Source organism: Pieris brassicae, chromosome 14 (genome assembly GCF_905147105.1).
Source record: "Pieris brassicae chromosome 14, ilPieBrab1.1, whole genome shotgun sequence".
In the NCBI taxonomy this organism is placed as follows: Eukaryota; Metazoa; Arthropoda; class Insecta; order Lepidoptera; family Pieridae; genus Pieris; species Pieris brassicae.
Window position 1 is genome coordinate 4,203,586 of NC_059678.1, and position 18,198 is coordinate 4,221,783.

At 33.7% G+C, this 18,198-nt stretch overlaps 2 protein-coding genes across 16 annotated transcripts in view; one reads left to right on the forward strand and one right to left on the reverse strand.

Moving 5' to 3' along the window:
- Positions 1-2,582: 2,582 nt before the first annotated feature.
- On the reverse strand, positions 2,583-10,397 carry LOC123717948 (transcription factor Ouib-like). 2 transcript variants are annotated; one of them, XM_045674231.1, is made up of 6 exons: positions 10,233-10,397; positions 9,925-10,100; positions 9,117-9,255; positions 8,554-8,631; positions 5,734-5,898; positions 2,583-4,289 (listed from the first exon to the last, which is right to left on the reverse strand). In XM_045674231.1, exons 1-6 carry the CDS (start codon positions 10,303-10,305, stop codon positions 3,316-3,318), a joined length of 1,605 nt encoding a protein of 534 aa, XP_045530187.1. In that variant the 5' UTR covers positions 10,306-10,397; the 3' UTR covers positions 2,583-3,315. The 2 variants fall into 2 exon arrangements, with proteins under 2 accessions (XP_045530187.1, XP_045530188.1); XM_045674232.1 differs by having other exon boundaries at positions 10,204-10,397.
- A 603-nt stretch (positions 10,398-11,000) lies between these two features.
- LOC123717947 (gastrula zinc finger protein XlCGF26.1-like) overlaps positions 11,001-18,198 on the forward strand; it is a 49,390-nt gene continuing 42,192 nt past the window's right edge. For all 14 annotated transcript variants that reach the window (XM_045674226.1, XM_045674228.1, XM_045674225.1 and 11 more), the window contains exons 1-3: positions 11,001-11,309; positions 12,072-12,234; positions 16,561-16,677. In XM_045674226.1, the coding sequence (XP_045530182.1) occupies positions 11,163-11,309; positions 12,072-12,234; positions 16,561-16,677 (427 nt within the window). In that variant the 5' untranslated portion in view covers positions 11,001-11,162. The remainder of the gene's footprint in view (positions 11,310-12,071; positions 12,235-16,560; positions 16,678-18,198) is intronic.

Genomic DNA, 18,198 nt, shown 5'->3' on the forward strand with positions numbered 1-18,198 from the left:
ACTTTACATAGATAACAAACCAGCCTATACAGTAATTATGGTTAATAAATAATATTATATTGAGTAAATTTTCTTTAATACTAGTGAATAACTTAACTGAGGTAATGTTCATTGCAACAGTTTTGATACTATTTTCGTATGTCCGAGTTGCACTGGCCAACTCTTTATTCATATAGGTAAACAAGTATAGTTATGAATGTTAACAGAAGTGATGTTTAACTGATTCTAAATATACATTTACTACCAGTTCGCGAGTCTAGAGCATAGAGCGGGCAAGATGAACTGGCAGGAGGCTCTCCGCCACTCTTTTAATGGCCAAGTTTTGAGTCATACAAACTGTTTCAACTGGAGCAAATCAATCCCAAGGATTAGGATTATTTAAATAATCGTTAAATTTATAAAAAGCTTTATTCATCAATTAATGTTTAACAAGAATTTATTTAGTGATAATTGTCTAATTTCGATTGGGAGTTTGTTGTTAAAACGAATACAATTTCCATATAAGGAGTGGTTTATCTTCTGGAGCCTGATTAGTCGTACACTCAAATTGATTCTGTTTCGAGTATAATACTGGTGAAAGTCACCATTAGTTTTAAAATCGTTTATATTTTTTTGTACATACAACAAGGGTTCAAGTATATACTGACAAGATAGTGTCATAATATTTAGTTCCTTAAATTTATTCAGTACCGACTTCCTTGGGGAAACTCAACAAATACCCCGAAAAGACTGCGCCTGCAGCACAAATATGGATTGCATTTGCAGTTCCACTATTCGAGGTTAAGTTACCTTAAGGCGTCTTTTTTCTATTGTCTCAAGAAGTTTGTAAGGCTGTCTAATAATTTACATGTATTTTGTATTTTTGATGCAAATCAACCATTGTTTGGCATCAGATTGCGTGTTTGTTTCCTGATGATTTTAGAAGTGAAACTTCTTCATCGGCGTTGGAAAAAAAATACCGTAACATTTTCCGATTATGCGTCAATTTTTTCTTGTCCCTACCACGGTTGATTCGAAGCCATTAATAACAATAATATATAATAACGATAACAGTGATAGTAATTCTATTACAATTAATGAAATTCTGTAATAATCTTAGTAGTAATAAGGTAAAATTAAATAATTGTATTATTAGTATTCATGTCTATGATAATAAAAGCCTTTTATTAAACTTTATTTAACCAATTTCTATAAAGTTGCATATAGTAGATCATTTTTCGAAAAATAAGGTCATAAAGAAGTTTCTCTTCTTACGTGTGTACACTACACGTAGACATTTTTTTCTCTCATAGGTAAGCAATGATTAGCCTTTAGTGCCTAAATAATGCCAGGTTCCTCACGATGTTTTCCTTCACGTACGAGCGAGTGTTAAACGCGCATTAAGAATGTGCATTGGTGCAGACGGAGTCCGAGCCTACAATCTCGGGCATAAGAGTCAACCAACACTTACGGAATGTAACAAACTGTTAATCATCAGATCGGTGATAGATCTTGACAGAAATATTGCTTTACGAGGCTAGGAAGCGGAAAGAATCGAATCACGTTTTATTGTTAATATTATTTTCGACTTTCCAGTATTTTACACCACATAATGGTAGCTTTTAGGTATAAACAGTCACTGAGTGGTTACGCAACATTGTACTATTGGGTTCAGAAAACGTTATGGCGCGTTTCATGTGCGGGGGAGGACAAGAATCTTGAAAAATTTCGTGACGTAATACTTGCTCACTTACCTACCTTTCTCGCCGGCATTTTCTCTCGGCCTACATCCTCTGTCTTCTTTGCCGATGTGTAGGCATGTCTATCTATCCAAATTTAATGACGTGAATAAGTAGCGTGAGCTAATTTTAAAGAATTAAGTTGTTTACTGCAACAATACTGATTTTAACGAATTCAGTTAAAAACCAGGTGGTACCAAGTTACATTCTTGGCGAAACAAAAATTGTTGGAAAATGAAATGGCTAACTTTTTCATGCATAATTAAAAAAAAACGTTTTTCTTCAGTATCCCTTTAATTATGCTGCAGTATATTTAGCTAGCAAAATATTCTAAAATATGGGTCTCATATGTCAATACGTTGACAATCGGAAGTACTTAGTACTAAGGATAAAATTCAGAACCTTCGCGCGATCTACGACTCGTACGGAAATTTAATCTATTTTTGAAGTGAAACTTCTTTAGCGGTGTTGGAAAAAAATACGGTCACATTTTTCGGTTACACGTCACATTTTTTCGTTACGCGACATCTTTTTCTTGTCCCGGTTGATTCGAAGCCATTATTAACAAAAATATATAATAACGATAACAATGATAGTAATTCTTTTACAATTAATGAAATTCTGTAATAGACTTAGTAGTAATAAGGTTAAATGAAATAATTGTATTATTTGTATTCATGTCTATGATAATAAAAGCCTTTTGTTAAACTTTATTTAACCAATTTCTGTAAAGTTGCATATAATAGATAATTTTTCGAAAATAAGGTCAGAAAAGAAGTTTCATTTCTTACGTGTGCTACACGCACACATTTTTTAGAGCTGATTAGATAGAGTTGTGGAAGAGGAATAAAAAAGCAGTTTTAAATACTTTAAGTCGTTTACTTAATAACAATTATAAGGTACATAGTTCATAATTAAATATACAAATAAATTAACATATAAACATGACATGACAATTGACACAATACGTTTTGAAAAAATCAGAACATAACCTAAAATTTCATATTGAGATCGACATTTTGTTTTGTTATTTTTTATAAACGCATCGTAACCCTTGTTTTTTGCAGTCCCTTAACGAAACTTAAGAAAGCAGATGGTCAGGCTTCTGTGCCCATCTCAAAACGACTCCCAAGGAATCGAACAGCACAAAGACGCTGTCTTTAAGTCGTTTTAATCAGCAAAAATCGTTCATTCAAATCATTCAATTTTCTTTTAATTGTTAGAATTCAGTTCTATTAATTTTGAACTACCCTCATAATTGGAGTTTTTTTAAATTTACTTTTTTCTTTTAATTTTTTCAGAGTCAGATCCGAAACAATTATCATTTAACTAGGAATCGAACCAAGGACAATAACAACAGTCTTAAAATACATAATGATCTATAAAGCTCTATTTCGGATTAGCATTTATGTTATAGTTAAAAAAGAGGGTATTTGAAAAAAAACAACATCGATATAAAGCCGTGGTCGCGTTTATTTTAATGTTTTGGATAGTTTTTTATAGAACAAACGGGCAGACTCACCTTAAGTGATATGCCCATGGACACACACTGCCTGTCTATTAATGCTCAATATTGAATAAATTTCAAACTACCCTCCTAATTAGAAGTATGAGACCTCATATGTTGCTGCAAAGATTGTAACCTCGGATAACATTTCTCACAGAAATCGCATCGAAAATTCTTATCCCCCGTATGCGTGGCCATGTGCTCTTTTAACCGTGAGGGTAGATAAAAACGTTGATCACACATATCGCACTGATGTCTGAACACCTTCAAGTGGTTCCTCCTATGATGTTCCATTAGCGTTTTCCGCCTATTGTACACCTTGTCGCACAACTTACACGGGAACGTCCGCCTGTCGCCGTGCACTTCAATCAAATGACGATTACGCAACGCGTACGACAGGAAGCAAGCGTCGCACTTGTAGCAATTGACGGTAGGTTTTTTCTCGTGTACCGTCGCTATATGAAGGCGCATGCTGTATTTGGATTTTAAGTTTTTCCCGCAAATCTCGCACGGAAAATTCATTTCCACCTTGAAATGTTTGTTTATGTGTGTTCTGAGCGACGCCTTCTCGAGGAAACACGCGCCGCAAATGTCACATGTGAATGTGCCGAAGTGTGTGATCATGTGTTTGGTCAACGAATCGAAGTACGGGAAGACGTTGTTGCACTCCGTACAGGTCAAATTGTTCAAGGTGAGGCGGAACTTTAAGAATTCATTTTTGACAGGAAACAACTTTATATTGTGCGCGTCGGTTATGTGGTGTTTGAATGTGTCGAGATTGTCGATTTTTTTGTCGCACAATCGACAATCGACACGAGTGATGTCGATTTTTGGAAGTTTTTTGTTTTCGATCGATAGCCTGAAGAGCTCTTTGGGGTTGTGTGAGAGTGTGTGCTCGCGGAGTTCCTCGGGATTCGTGAACTGGTCCCTGCAGTAGTAGCAATAGTATATGCTTATTCGATTTCTAAAAGGACAAATGTAGGAGTTGTTAACCAATGTTATTGTGTTCTCGTATGCCATCTCTTGTTCGTCATGGTCCAGCTCTGCATCTTTCTTCTTCGATACTGGAAATTTTGAACTGACTTAAGACCAGATGACACGAACCGAATGTTGATATATCCTTGAAGCCATGAACATAAAACGATTTCAAAACAAATGACTTTCACCAGTCATACTCGAAACAGAACTAACCTAAGCGTTCGACCAACTAGACTCCACGATAAACCACTCCTTGTACAAACAAACTCCCAAGAGCAATTAGATAAATTCAAAACTATCGTTAAACGTAAATTTATCAATAAAGCTTTTTATAAATTTGACGATTATTATGATCCTAAACCTTGGCATTGATTTGCTCCAGTTCAAACAATTTGTATGACTCAAAACTTGGCGATAAAAAAGAGTGGCTGAGAGTTTCTGGCCAGTTCTTCTTGCCAGTTATACGCCCTTGAATTGCGAATTGGTAATAAATGTAAATTTACAATTAATTTAACTTCTTTTTGACGTGCATAAGTGTAGTGTTTACCTATATGAATAAAGATATTTTCAGTTTGTTTAAAATCCGTGCCACCTTTCAAGGTCTGGGCCTCAGATGTATATTTCATGATAAAAGGTTTCATTTATGTAATGTTTTGTTATGATTACATAAATATGAAGTAAACATATATACACTACGTCGCCTGCGCAATACCAGTTTTCAGTTTTAAGTAACGATGTGCAACTAATAATATAACATGTATATGCTACACGTCAATCTAATAGCCAAGTAGGTGATCAGCCTCTTTTGCCTGACAGTCTACGCTTTTTCGTTCTTTATTTATTCGTTCATGAAAAATTGCTTATGTATACAAAATCATATATACAAGCAAGTTACATAAGTTACTTAGAAACGTTTTCTAAAACAAAAACTTGGTGATTAAAAAGAGTGGCGGAGAGTTTATTGCCAGTTCTTGCCCGATGTACTCTCTTGACTTAGTAAATGTAAATTTAGAATCAATGTAACATCTCATCCGTTGACGTTTATAAGTGAATTTTTAGTTTGAACTAAAACTGCTATAAGTCGAACCTGGGGTTAGTTTCAATGCCATGAACCAGCAAGCCGGAGTTACTTCATAAACATACACTGACGACCAAAACTCTTTGCCTCAAATGCATTTATTTTAAATGCGGTGATCAGTCTTTTGTGTATCAAAAACGTATATATCTAAATAATAATATTAAAACTTGGCGATTAAAAAGAGTGGCGGAGAGTTTATTGTCAGTTCTTCTCTTTCGTTTTACGCCCGTTTGAGAACTGGCAGTAAATGTAAAATTGGAAGCTTTTCATATGTATTTATGTTTTTGACGTTCATAAGTGTACATTGTGTTACCTAAATGGATTGAAATTTGAATTTATTATGCAACGGGCGGGCTCATCGCTAACAAGCGATTTCTTCCAGGTGATCCTATTTCGGAACAATAAAAAACAACACTTACAGAGGGGAAAAAACAAGACAAGAATAAAAATACCTTTTTTCTCGATGATTTCCATTTTTCCATATCTCTTTAATTTAGTTTTTGTTATTTTCTTCAGTTTCGTAATTTTCTTAATTTTCCCATTCCTCTTCGTTTGCGTTTTAGCTGTATCAGCACACACTTCGGGCTGTTTCTCCTCCTTAACAATACTGCTCGTATCTGGAATTTGAACAGACCATTTTCATTTTTGCATCTACCCTCCTTAATAAAGAAATACTTTAATTCTGGTTCCCGTACGTCAAAATTGTATTACTTGAAGATAGCAAGAGAGACACAGTGGTGTTTAGGGAATTGGTGCGATAAGGACAGAAAATGTGAACAGAGAGGACTAAAGGTACCTGGATGGTGTGAGCAGATTTTATGGCATAACACTCGCAGTAAAAGTGCTAGAGATATATCTAAAATAAACACATATATACACAACAGAAGGAGAAGTTATAATAAGAGAATCATAAGTAACAAAAAGCGAAGCAGAAGGAACAAGAAACGAAGTAGAAGTAACAAGCAGGGAAGTAATAGTGACAAAAAGATAGTCAGAAGTAACAAGAAGCGAAGCAGAAGGAACAAGGAGAGACGCAACAGTTACAAAAAGATAAGCAGAAGAAACAAGAGAAGTAGAAGTAACAACAAGAGAAGGTAATTCAACGAAAATAGTATTCTGTAAGGTTGTAGGTGTTCATTCTATCTTTATATGGTAGGTGGGCCGGTAAATAAAAATTGTATTGTTCAAGTAGTGGAAGCCATTTCTATGACTGTAAATTACGTTCACCTAGTGAACAACTTCTGCAAAGCGTCATTGCATAGGGGTAATCTTCTTTTATTAATCGAAAGCCACGTTCTTCTCTCATAGTCAATAAAAACCGAAAAATTAAAAGACTTTTGTGTTAGTCGGATTTACTGCCTAAACGATTGATATATGTTTGAATTCTAGTGAACAGTTGTAGAGATACACATAGACATAACATTTATTACGAGCGTACACACACACACACAAAAAGGGTTGAGGTGACGTTTGCGTCCCGCGCTGTGTACGATTTCGAACTTTCCCCCACTCCCTTGTTTAATGCTCAAGAAGTTTGCCGGTACCTGTACATTTAAATGTGTAATGTGCGTCATGGTTGGGACCGGGTCAGCATTATGCTGTGGAGAAGACGTGTTCTACAGCGCTGGTCACTCTGTCAGATACTTTGACGCAAGTGTTGTCAGGTGGTCTCGGCGACGTACCCCTAGACTAACCTGATTTCCCCCCAGAAATCCCGTAGGATGCCCTCACCGAGCGGAAAGTGGCATGGGCCATGGCGCATTTCTTTAAAGTGGTGGAATTGTTGGGAAATGAAAGGCAATACGCAAAGTATCTGTAATAGAAAACTGATTGACAGGTTCAAGTCTTATTCGATTTTTGATTAAACGAATATACCTTAAGTACGGCAGTATGCAGGCATCCTATTCATACGACGTGTTTGTACTTCAATTTAGTTCCAATATCAGGAAGCTGATATACAATTGCAAAAAAAAAAATATTTGGTATGTTTTTGAAAATTCCCCAAAAACTATTTCCCCCTAACTCGGATGAGAAATCCCCTGATCTGGCAACACTGATTTAATTTGTCAATTATCACGTCGACGCCTATTCTAATATTTTCTAAAAAAATCTAAGTAGGTGTTATATAAATCTAAGATGTCGTTATGCCAGCGCGTTTTACACATGCACAACGCCATCTATTGCTTAAAAACAAATTAGATTATGAAATTAGACAGTGTTTAAAAGTATATCTTAATATATTTATATATATATAAAGCTCCTGTCACGATGTTTGTCCGCGATGGACTCCTAAACTACTTAATCGATTTTAAATTAAATTGGCACACCGTGAGCAGTCTGGTCCGACTTAAGAGATAGGATAGCTTAGATCTTTAATTATAGTCGCAATTTTATTTTATTGCAAATTATTTGTCTATAATCAATTGACAGTCACAATTATCTGTTAACTCCAAAAGATACTTTTCGACTGGATTGAGTAAGTAATCAATAGATGGCACTGCTATGGTAAACCGACAAACGTGTCATATAAGCTACAATTCAATATCATGATTACCACGTGTTATTGAGGCTACTTTTTTAATTTTTAATATTAGCATAGCCAACCACGTGTCAATAATACAGTGAAATTAATCTTTCGTGTCACGTATTAATGCTAACTAAAACCACATTAATGAGAAACGAAGTTCGCGGGGGCTAGTAGTATATAAAAAAAAGAATAATTGCTACTAAAACTACTATAAAAAATAGATATTTTCGTGGGATTTTTGTTGGGTTAGTAGATATACTTTATAACTGAGACAAAAATTTGATTTTAGTTGAAGATTGTTCAGCGCAGGAATATTATTCAAACATTTCATTTCGTTTCGCTTTATAACTACCACGAAATGAATGCTGATATTGGGTAATGGCGAGCTCCTGAGTACAAATCTTAACTTTATTATTATTGACATTTGTACGAGGATTGTAGACATGTATATAATGCATACAAAATTACATACATTGCATATGTCCAAGTTTTATATACATTATTTACTACACCAATATCTAGAATGATTCAAGAAGATTCTCTTCAAGGCATATGGGTCACGGTTGTCTGTGCCCGGGGCCACTAGTAAACTGTTAATTATGGTAAAGGTGACAAATTACAATTATTTTTTAAAAATATGTTAAGTGGATGCTCATTGGCAGAGCGCTTGCAAGAACAGCCTCTTAAGACTAGGTACGGTTTTCTCTTAACTTCATTTAAAGTAGGCTTAAATATTTGAACTTACCACACAATGCAAGAGGCAGATTATCATTGTCATCATCACTGCTTGGTGCTTCACCTTTTATTTCCACCGTTAAACATTCTGAAAAAAAAATACAACTTCTATAGATGATTGCTGAGAGCAAAAAGTAGAGATAACTATTATAATTACAAATAATAAATGACTTTTTGGATAAAGGGGCCTTTCAAGTAATACGTAAGTAGCTTTACTGCAATTTATCCCCCCCCCCTTACATTTAATTTCTTGTAGAAATCCTTGAAATGCATTTCGTTTGAAAGCATAAACAATGTGTGGGTAATGTGTGTAAAAAATTAAATAATTACTGTTGGCATAATTACCAATTACATACCAATTTAATTAATTAATAAACCAATGTGTATGCATAATATTGTATGAGAAAATATGACATCACAAATTTTACACAGATACATCCATTTTATTAGAATATAAGCAAGCTAGCAAGAAAAAAAATTAAACAAGGATGATCACCTACTTGCCTACTAACAGATACTCATATCACAAGGCTAGGGTAGCAGCACTGCTGGTTTTTTAATTCTTAAATATACCTTTGTTCTGCAGCTGGGCATTTAAAAATAGCTGCTCACACATCAGTACCTGCTCTCGAAAAGCACTTGCTTCACGAAGTCGACCAACACAAGTTGCACATATACAGTTGTCTTTGTTGTCTCCATCGAGATGTGACAGCTGGAAAGTGTTAACAAAAAAAATTACTAAGCTTTTCATGTTTCTCAAATTCCAATAAGGAAACAATTACTAATACAGTTATTGACAGGAAAAGTATAATTTTTATTGCTTCTTTATGTTTAATTATGAAGAATGTGGTAATTTGATCTACATGCCAGTTGTAATTTTTTTAGTTCCTTAAACCTTACAATTGATTTTATGGTGTTTGACCTATGTACAAATAATAGTTTAGTAGAATACTACTAATAGCAGGAAATAAAATCTGAAATTTATAATTTGTATTTCTTATCAATATTTTAGAACACTGTCAAGCACCCATAACTTAAACTTCACATTGTCGGATAGAAAAAGATGAACCATTTATTCAACAGAGACAGACAAAAATTCAAGGCACACAACAAAAATTCAACAATTTTAGACAAAAATTCATTGTGATAGTATATCAAACAGTATGCGATATCAATGCAGTATAATAACAAAAGACAAGAATGAATTATAATAACATTTAAACTTAAAGAATTAATTTGCTTGAATACACTAAATCATTCATGTATTTATCAAGCCAGGTTATATGCTATACTGCGCTTACTCACACGTTAACCAAACTAGAGCGGCAGAAAGTGGACCACAGCATATTATACATACTAGACTATTAGCAATATAACTTACCAGCAATCCAAACACATCCATAAACATGTCAGAATAGATCTCTTTGCCTCCTCTCCAATCATATTCCGTGGTCAACACACGACAACGTTTAATAGAACGACAGCAGCGGCAGAAAGCTGGATCTATAATAGGGCCCTTTACTTTTCCAGACATTTTGTGAACTAAGTAAGGCCAATCTGGAATATTGAAGGGCAATATTTGTATCAGGATTCACAGTATAAACGATTAAAGATTATAAAAAGTCGGCTAAGAAATAAGAATCAAGAATAATGTTCAAACCTAAATAAAGCAAATAGAAAGTAAGTTACTCGGGATTATCAGTTGCGGAAACTTGAATCCACGAGTGCTACCAGATTTAAGAACAACGGATTTATAATACATTGATAGAGCATATTTTATACATATTTGTAATTTGTAAACAAAATCATAATACGTTTATCTAAAAGTAAAATTAAAAATATTTAGAACTTTGAATAAATTATAAAACAAGCACAGACTCGACACAGTAAAAACAAATACAAAGAGTATTACCTCAAACTATTCAAGTTACCTCTGTCAAAATGTGTTACTTGTGCAGTCGACCTGGGAGTCTAGACTACATTAAGAAAGAGCGATTAAAATTACTACTTTATTAAAATAGATCGATGCTCGTGAATCAAAGACAGTTTTAAACAGTATAAAATAGTACAAACTATTGTTTTTTTATATATGATCAACTTTTATTTAAAAGAATGTCTGTAGTAGTACACTTTGAACATAGAACACAATGGAAATATCTCCATTTCATTCTTAAATTAAGATGGCTCTACTTGATCTCTGAAGATGAAACTTAGGTCTAAAGCTGTGAAACGATTTTTTCTGAATGAAACTACATATTTAACAGCGTTCAAAATAAGATGGTGACTTGAGATACAAATAATATATTGTGTCAGTGCTGCTATGCTATTTCACCGACAATTAAGGAATGAAGAATTATATAGGCACAATATCTATTGGATTTTTTTAATTTTAGTAGTAGTCCTAACTCTAAGTCTTAACATCGTAACTGGTAAGTGGCAACACTGTTATGGCGTCGCCAGTCGCCATGAAATGTCGTCGTAGTTTCTCGTAATTTGTAAATCGTGAAAAGGACTTCAGACTTATCAATGTTAATAGTATTTCTTAAAATGTTATAATAATGTTTACCTTGATAGTTTAGCAATAATATTATATTCGTGATTAATGTGTTAGTTTATAAAATGGAGGGTAAAGTTTGGCGACCCGGCCCAACTGTTTGTCGTTGCTGTTTATCTGAAGGATGCTATAAGGATATTTCTACGGAATATTTCTGGATGGGAAAGAAAGAGGTTTACGCAGACATGCTTTCAGATACCTTCAATCTATCTGTAAGTTAAATGATGATTGGCTTTCGATTAATGGCTTTGTTAACCCGACCAAATCCGATTGCACCAAGATACTTAGCTTGGTCGCGAAGATCTCCGTTAGTTAGATTTGTTGGGGTTTTAGATCAATAAAATTGGATTCGTTATTTGTTGTCTTAAAATATATCAATAGCTGTATGTTGCTTTCCAAAAAATTGTTATTTCATATTAAATTATAATTTAGCGTCTGTTTTGTAAGTTACGATAAATTTTGATTTTATTCTTAGTATTCACATGCTAATGATGTTAGCAAGTTTGGTAATTCAGTACAGATCTTATTAATTAAGATTTACTTTAAACCCAAAGAAGTAATTTAAACTTGCAATTTTAATTTTATTAAATTATATTTTATACTAAAATAATAACTGCTTCCACTCCTTGAAGTCTGGGTTTCAATTAAGATGCAGACATAATATATCATAAACCATGTTTACTCTCAGGGATTAGATGTATTTTACAAAATATCAATATTTAAAGCTTTGAATATCTCGGTGGCTTTAGATCAGATAACTTCTTGTCTGTAAAGAAAATTACGAAGCTGGAGCAGTTCCCTAGGACTCCATTATAATTTATTAATTGATTTCCATACACTTATTAACATGATATTGATGATGTTGATAACATATAATTATTTTAAAAAAAAGTATAGAACCAAAGGAAAGTTAATGTTACTTGAGATAAACATATGAAGTACAAAACAGTGTTTATAAGATAGGACTATTTCAGATTCAATATGCACCAACTGGTGGGCCAAACAGTCAGAGTCGTTTGATATGTGAACCATGCATCTCCAGGCTACGGGATGCCACAGACTTTAGGCGACAAATTAAGGAATGTGAACAGACTTTTATGGAATACCTGAACCCTAGTACAACTGTTGATATTGAAAGTAAGTGTGATAATTATAATAAATCTTAATTATTTTGATACTACGTAGAATGATTTTTGCATTCATACAAATGATTTAAAGATTTATTTGGTTGACGTGTGTGGATAAAAAGATGTGTCAGAAAAGTATGATAATTGACAAAACAGAATCTATATCCCTATACGCTCATCCGAGGCACTCAAAATTCCTACAACCAAATTCCTTATAACTTTTTGAAAGTTTGCGTAGTTTAAATTGAATTTATTATAATAACTATTACATAGTGAGCTCTTTAGATTGTTACTAACTAAATAAGTTTATATCCAAGTAACATCTCAATGTAACATGTCTTCATGGTAGGAATGTGTTCGGATTGAGTGTCACTAGACATCATATACATGTCAATGGCTTAAATGAGAGTTAAAAGGAAAATTAAAACCTTCAATTGTGTGTTTGTGGCATTTTATAAACAAGAAGTGATAAGCTCATTCCCATTTTCTTGGCTTTGTCGGAGTCTACCTGAATATTAATACATTCAAAGCCCTCTAAGTAACACAGCTTTTATTTTTTAGTGTACAGTTTACTTCGCTAATATGTAAAAAAAAAAATATATACTCCAAAAGTTAAGTTGTAATTCAAATTTGACTCAACATATCGAAAAATACACTTAAAACTTTGACCTCTGTAAGTAGAACCTTCAGCAATTGTATGTATTTCGAAGTTCTTGTGATTTTTTGATCCTTTGACATTCGAGTTAGTGATTCTACTGTATAATTTAAAGTTACATAGTTTAACTTAATCTAACACATAAGATATGCTGGATTTGTAAATCAGTGTGTCCCACATAGGCCTCTACCAGCTTCTTCCATTATTTTCTACTGTTAGCTCTTTTTGTCCATGTTGTGCCTCCTATTCACCAAAGTTGAGAACAGCCAAAAGAGGAATGGCAAGATGCATTGTGGGCGTAACACTTAGGCTAAACTTTCGATTAAAATTCCCATATTTTTATAGGAGATAGTACTCACTAAAAGAAAGGGTTTTGCAAAGTTTTAGGTTGCGCAAACTTACGGTTCATGAGATACATTTTTTAAAACTTTTCATACAAATTGGTAAATAACACGCCATTACAAAATATATTTTTAATACCTGCATACGACCTGATGCTCATAATTCAGTGTTTCATGAGTTTTATGACAGTCTTTCTTCAGTCAGTTCAGTCAAACTTTGAGGTATTCCGAGACTTTGAGGTAGGGAAAAAGGAGGTATGATAGGAATTTAATTGTCATTAAAATATTAAAAGTATTGTCTAGGTTAACATAGCTTTTACACATTAAGAAAACACTTTTTGAACGGTCATCTTTTAGTCGATATCAACTTCGGGGCAATAAATACAGATAACACAACTTTCTCTGCAGCTGTGATTGACATTCAACACCCTTTGTCTGGCAGGCTGTAAAGCGCGCGAAACGTGGGAAAAAATTAAAAATGATGTAAATAGTTTTAATAAAAGTTTTTAATAACATTACATAGCTTCAATCCGTTCAAAATGTGTTTTCTTAATATTAAAAGTGTCAAATATTTATACAAATTATATATATATATATATATATATATATATATATATATATATATATATATATATATATATATTTTTAACTTCTTCCATATTTACAGTATTTGCCGCGATTTCTGCTGGTATTGTTCTGACTAAAGCGTTATGATAAGTAAAATATGCAACATAAGGTCGTGTTTCAACATGATCTAAATATCTTGTAAAAAATAGCGTCTATTGTCGTTGTACTCTCGCTCTATTGCTATTTGCTTTACGCTACATTCGCCCTTTCTCGCTCTCTCTCGATCGGTCTCAATCGCTCTCTCCCTTTTCTTCGACAAAAACGCTGCACATCTTCGCAACGCTAATATTATTATTATTGCTTTTCATTCGTAATAAAATATCCTCTTGCACCTAAAGAAGTTTAACTTCAATAACTGTTCATCCAATCTATATAAATGTTGAGTTTTGAAAATTTGATTGAATAGTCTGGATTTGTTGTATACATTTTTATTTGTTTTCTTAATATCAGTAGATCGGAACGCCTTGACGCGTAAAAGCCTTTTCCACCCATTAATATATGTTAGTATAATGGCTCTCTCCGTCATATAAAATCGTTTATATAAAAAGGTTATATTATGTTAGAAAATGATGCTTAGCTCGTTGATGTCAACTACTACAAATTATTTCTCTCGGACCAACTTTAGGTACCTGTAAATACCTAAAAAAACCTAAATATGAAAATTTCCTAAAGTTGTTGCAGTACATTCGGCTCAATCAAATAGTATAGGACTATATACCTTTACTATATTATAGACAGAAAAATATAAACGATTTCAAAACAAATGGTGACTTTCACCAGTGAGGTACTTGAAACAGAACTAATCTAAGCGTTCGACCAACAGTCTCCACCAAATAAACCACTCATTACATAGAAACAAATTCCCAAGCGAAATTAAAGAATTATCACTAAATAAATTCAATCAATAAAGCCTTTTTTTTATAAATTTGACGATTATTTAAATAATCCTAATCCTTGGGATTGATTTGCTCCAGTTCAAACAATTTGTTTGACACAAAACATGGCGATTTAAAAGAGTGGCGAAGAGCCTCTTGCTTGCTTGGGTTTTAGTTTAATTAATTTTTAATATCCCAAGATGGTACCCACGCCAGCCTCTACAGTTTTTTCTTCCACCTGTCTGACGAAGTGCGATCATACGTGCGTGTGTTGAATTGTAAATCAACACAAGATGGCGTTATGTATATCCCAGCCAATCGTAATAGTAAATAATATAGCTTAGTTAACCGTTGAACTTACAGCCTAGCCTCTAAACTAAACAGCACCGTTTAACTGGCGGCCTCAATAATATTCAGGTTCGCAAGTCAAGGGCGTAGAGCGGGTGAGAAGAACTGGTAAGAAACTCTCAGCCACTCTTTTTAATCGCGTTTTGAGTCATACAAATTGATTGAAATGCAAATCAATCAAGGACCAAGGATTAGGATCATATAAATAATCGTCAAATTCATAAAAAGCTTTACTAACTTACGTCTAATTGTGATAGGGATTCCTACTATCAGTCTATCAACTGACGAAAGATCTTTATTTGTAATGTACTTTGGAAATCACGAGCGACTCCATATTGAAAATATGGAATTTTCGGCGCTAGGTGGCAAAAATTGGAATAACATTGAAATTGATGTGAAGCTAGACAAGTATTGAAACATCATCCATCGAAATTCATATTTGCCTAGCTAACAGATCAAACGGCTGTATATCATATTAGATTTAACGTCTCCTTGTAGCAGTTGCAGTAACGTAACAAAATAAACTACCACGAGTTATGTAACCTAACAGCTAAAGCTACGAATTATATATATTTTAGTTGAAGCGTAAACCAAATGTAAACATCAAAATGAGCTCTTTAGTTTTTCCCACACTCGTAAATTGTAAAACTTTCTCGTTTCCGATAATGTCTGCCTATTTATATTCTTTATAGGTGTCAGTGTCACTTACATTTAAGCACCCTTCGATATGTCAATTTAGCTTTTTGTCAGTCCAGCGCCGCAACACCGCAACACTAATTTTATGTTAGTTATACGCTCATGTTTTAAGCGATTAAAACCAGTTGACACCCAGCTTCAAACAAAGATTTTTATTTGACATGTATCTGAACATATCTACAACAACCGCTGAACTGAAGGGAGAGTTCAAGTATTACGTAACGAATTTGGGGGGGGGGGGGGGCCTGTCCTCTTGTAAAACGTTACGATGCGGGGCGGGGATTGAATTACGCGTTATTGTTGATATTATTTTCCAGTTTCCAGTATTTTGCACCACATAATGGTAAGTTTTAGGTTTAAACAGTCACTGGAGTTGGTCACGAAACGTTTTACTATTGGATACAGAAACATTACGGCGCGTTTCATGGGGGGGGGGGGGGATGTGTCAAGAGTCTTCAAAAATTGCGTGACTTAATACTTGAGCGCTCCCTAACTCACGTGAAACTTTTAAATCATTTTATATTATTTTGTAAATAAACTTGATTTTCGTATTTTATAGTTAAGTACTTCTTTGTTCGCCGTGTTAGCTTTTAATGTGTAGGTACTCAATTTTCAAAGTCAAATCATTTATTTATTAGGCGTATTAAAAAGACACTAAAAGTTAAAAATATTAAAACATTACTCTAGTTCCAAAAGGTATGAAGGTAGGTTTGTAGAAGCATAGGTAAGAGATTAAAATTGTTCACAAGTTAGCAACATCGTTTATAAATATATAAATAAATATACATTTTTAGTTCCAGCGGAGCTGCCTGAGAAGGAAGTCAAAATTGTGACCGTCAAAGTTGAGAAGCCGTTGAGCGATGACGATGACTTTGGTGATACGGAATTACTTGATGATGATGATGATGATCGTAAGTGGTTTTTTTTATTTGTTGTAGGTCATTTTTAACAAGCAAATTGGTAATTAATTTGGTAATACAATTGAATTGGTAATACAATTATATTGGTAATACAATTAAATTGGTAATACTATTGAATTGGTAATAGAATTATATTGGTAATACAATGAAATTGGTAATACAATTAAATTGGTAATTCTATGTAATGTATTGATTAAACTTAACACGTTAAATCTATGTTAACGCTTTAACAAAGCAAAAAGTTAACAAGTGTGTATCAATTTTAATAATAATTTAGGAGTGAAGAATCGAAAAAGAAGCAGTGACGCTGCAACTCATGGCCTTGCCCTCTTGCATCTGTTTTGTGATTATTTTTTTCGAATAGGCCATGTAGGATATTTAGAATATATAGGAGTATAGGATTTCGGCCTTCTGTGTCTGATAAACGCCATTTTGGACGTAAGGCATGAATGCTTTCAACCGAGTTAGGCACAAATATAGAAATGTCTGTTGGTTTACTGCAGGGATTCGAATTTACTTGGGAGAACTTAGGCCACTGCTTGCTGTTGCAATATGCATCTTTACAGAAATTGGTTAAATAACGTTAAATTCTTAGACTAGACTAGATTAGATTAGAAATTTTAACAAAAAGCTTTTATTATTATAGATTATTTTAACTTATAACTACTAAGGTGATTACAGAATTTCGTCAATTGTAATATAATTAATACTATCGTTGTTTATCGTTCGTATCTCTTCGAATCAACCGTGGTAGGGACACGAAAAAGATGGCGCGTAACCGAAAAATGTGACGGTAAATTTTTTCACAACGCCAACAAAGAAGTTTCACTTCAAAAATCTATTAATGTATAGAACAGATTATTGAATAATGAAAATATAATTTATTCTGGGAACGTTTGAGACTAAAAAATTGTTGCGTATACACTAGGGAATGCAATCCCGAATCGAGATTGTGTAGTTTAAAAGAATAATTCACGTGACTGAATACGATGAGAACTGCATGTTTGTGATAGGTGTGAGGTTAATTAAAATAAAATATTATTTGAAAGAAAACAAAAACCTTTATCGTTTAATATTACGAACTAGACAACTAACAATTTTAATTACATGAACATAATCAAAACAAAAGTAGGTATAGCTCAAGGAGATTAAAATTGGTGATTTTGAAAGTAACTTCTAAAAAAAGAGTATCTTCTGAAGTGTCTCAAGAGTGCTATCTGCTAACCGGCATCTAATGTCCAATGCAATGTACCCTATGTATTGTGCAATGTCGCGTGAAGCGTCCCGAGCGGATGTGTGTAGAACCGCTGACCATTGCAGCCCAAACCCGTCAATCTCGAACGGGATCTCGTCATATTATGCTTTGGGATTGATCCCGAAAAATTACACGGGATCTCGCGAGATCGGGATTGCATATACTTACTAGGGAATTATTGGGTATTTAGTACATTTTCCTTTACAAACATGGATGAGGTAGTCCTCAAATCAGATTTGAGGACGCTGTAGTGTCTA

Bases quoted from the DNA above. Each gene is read 5' to 3' on its own strand.
- LOC123717948 (XM_045674231.1), bottom strand. From the start codon at position 10,305: ATGTATTATAAATCCGTTGTTCTTAAATCTGGTAGCACTCGTGGATTC. The intron at 10,101-10,232 runs GTAACTTACTTT...TCAATATTCCAG, and splicing joins TCCGCAACTGATAATCCCGA to ATTGGCCTTACTTAGTTCAC. The intron at 4,290-5,733 runs GTATTTTTATTC...CAAAATTTCCAG, and splicing joins GGAAATCATCGAGAAAAAAG to TATCGAAGAAGAAAGATGCA.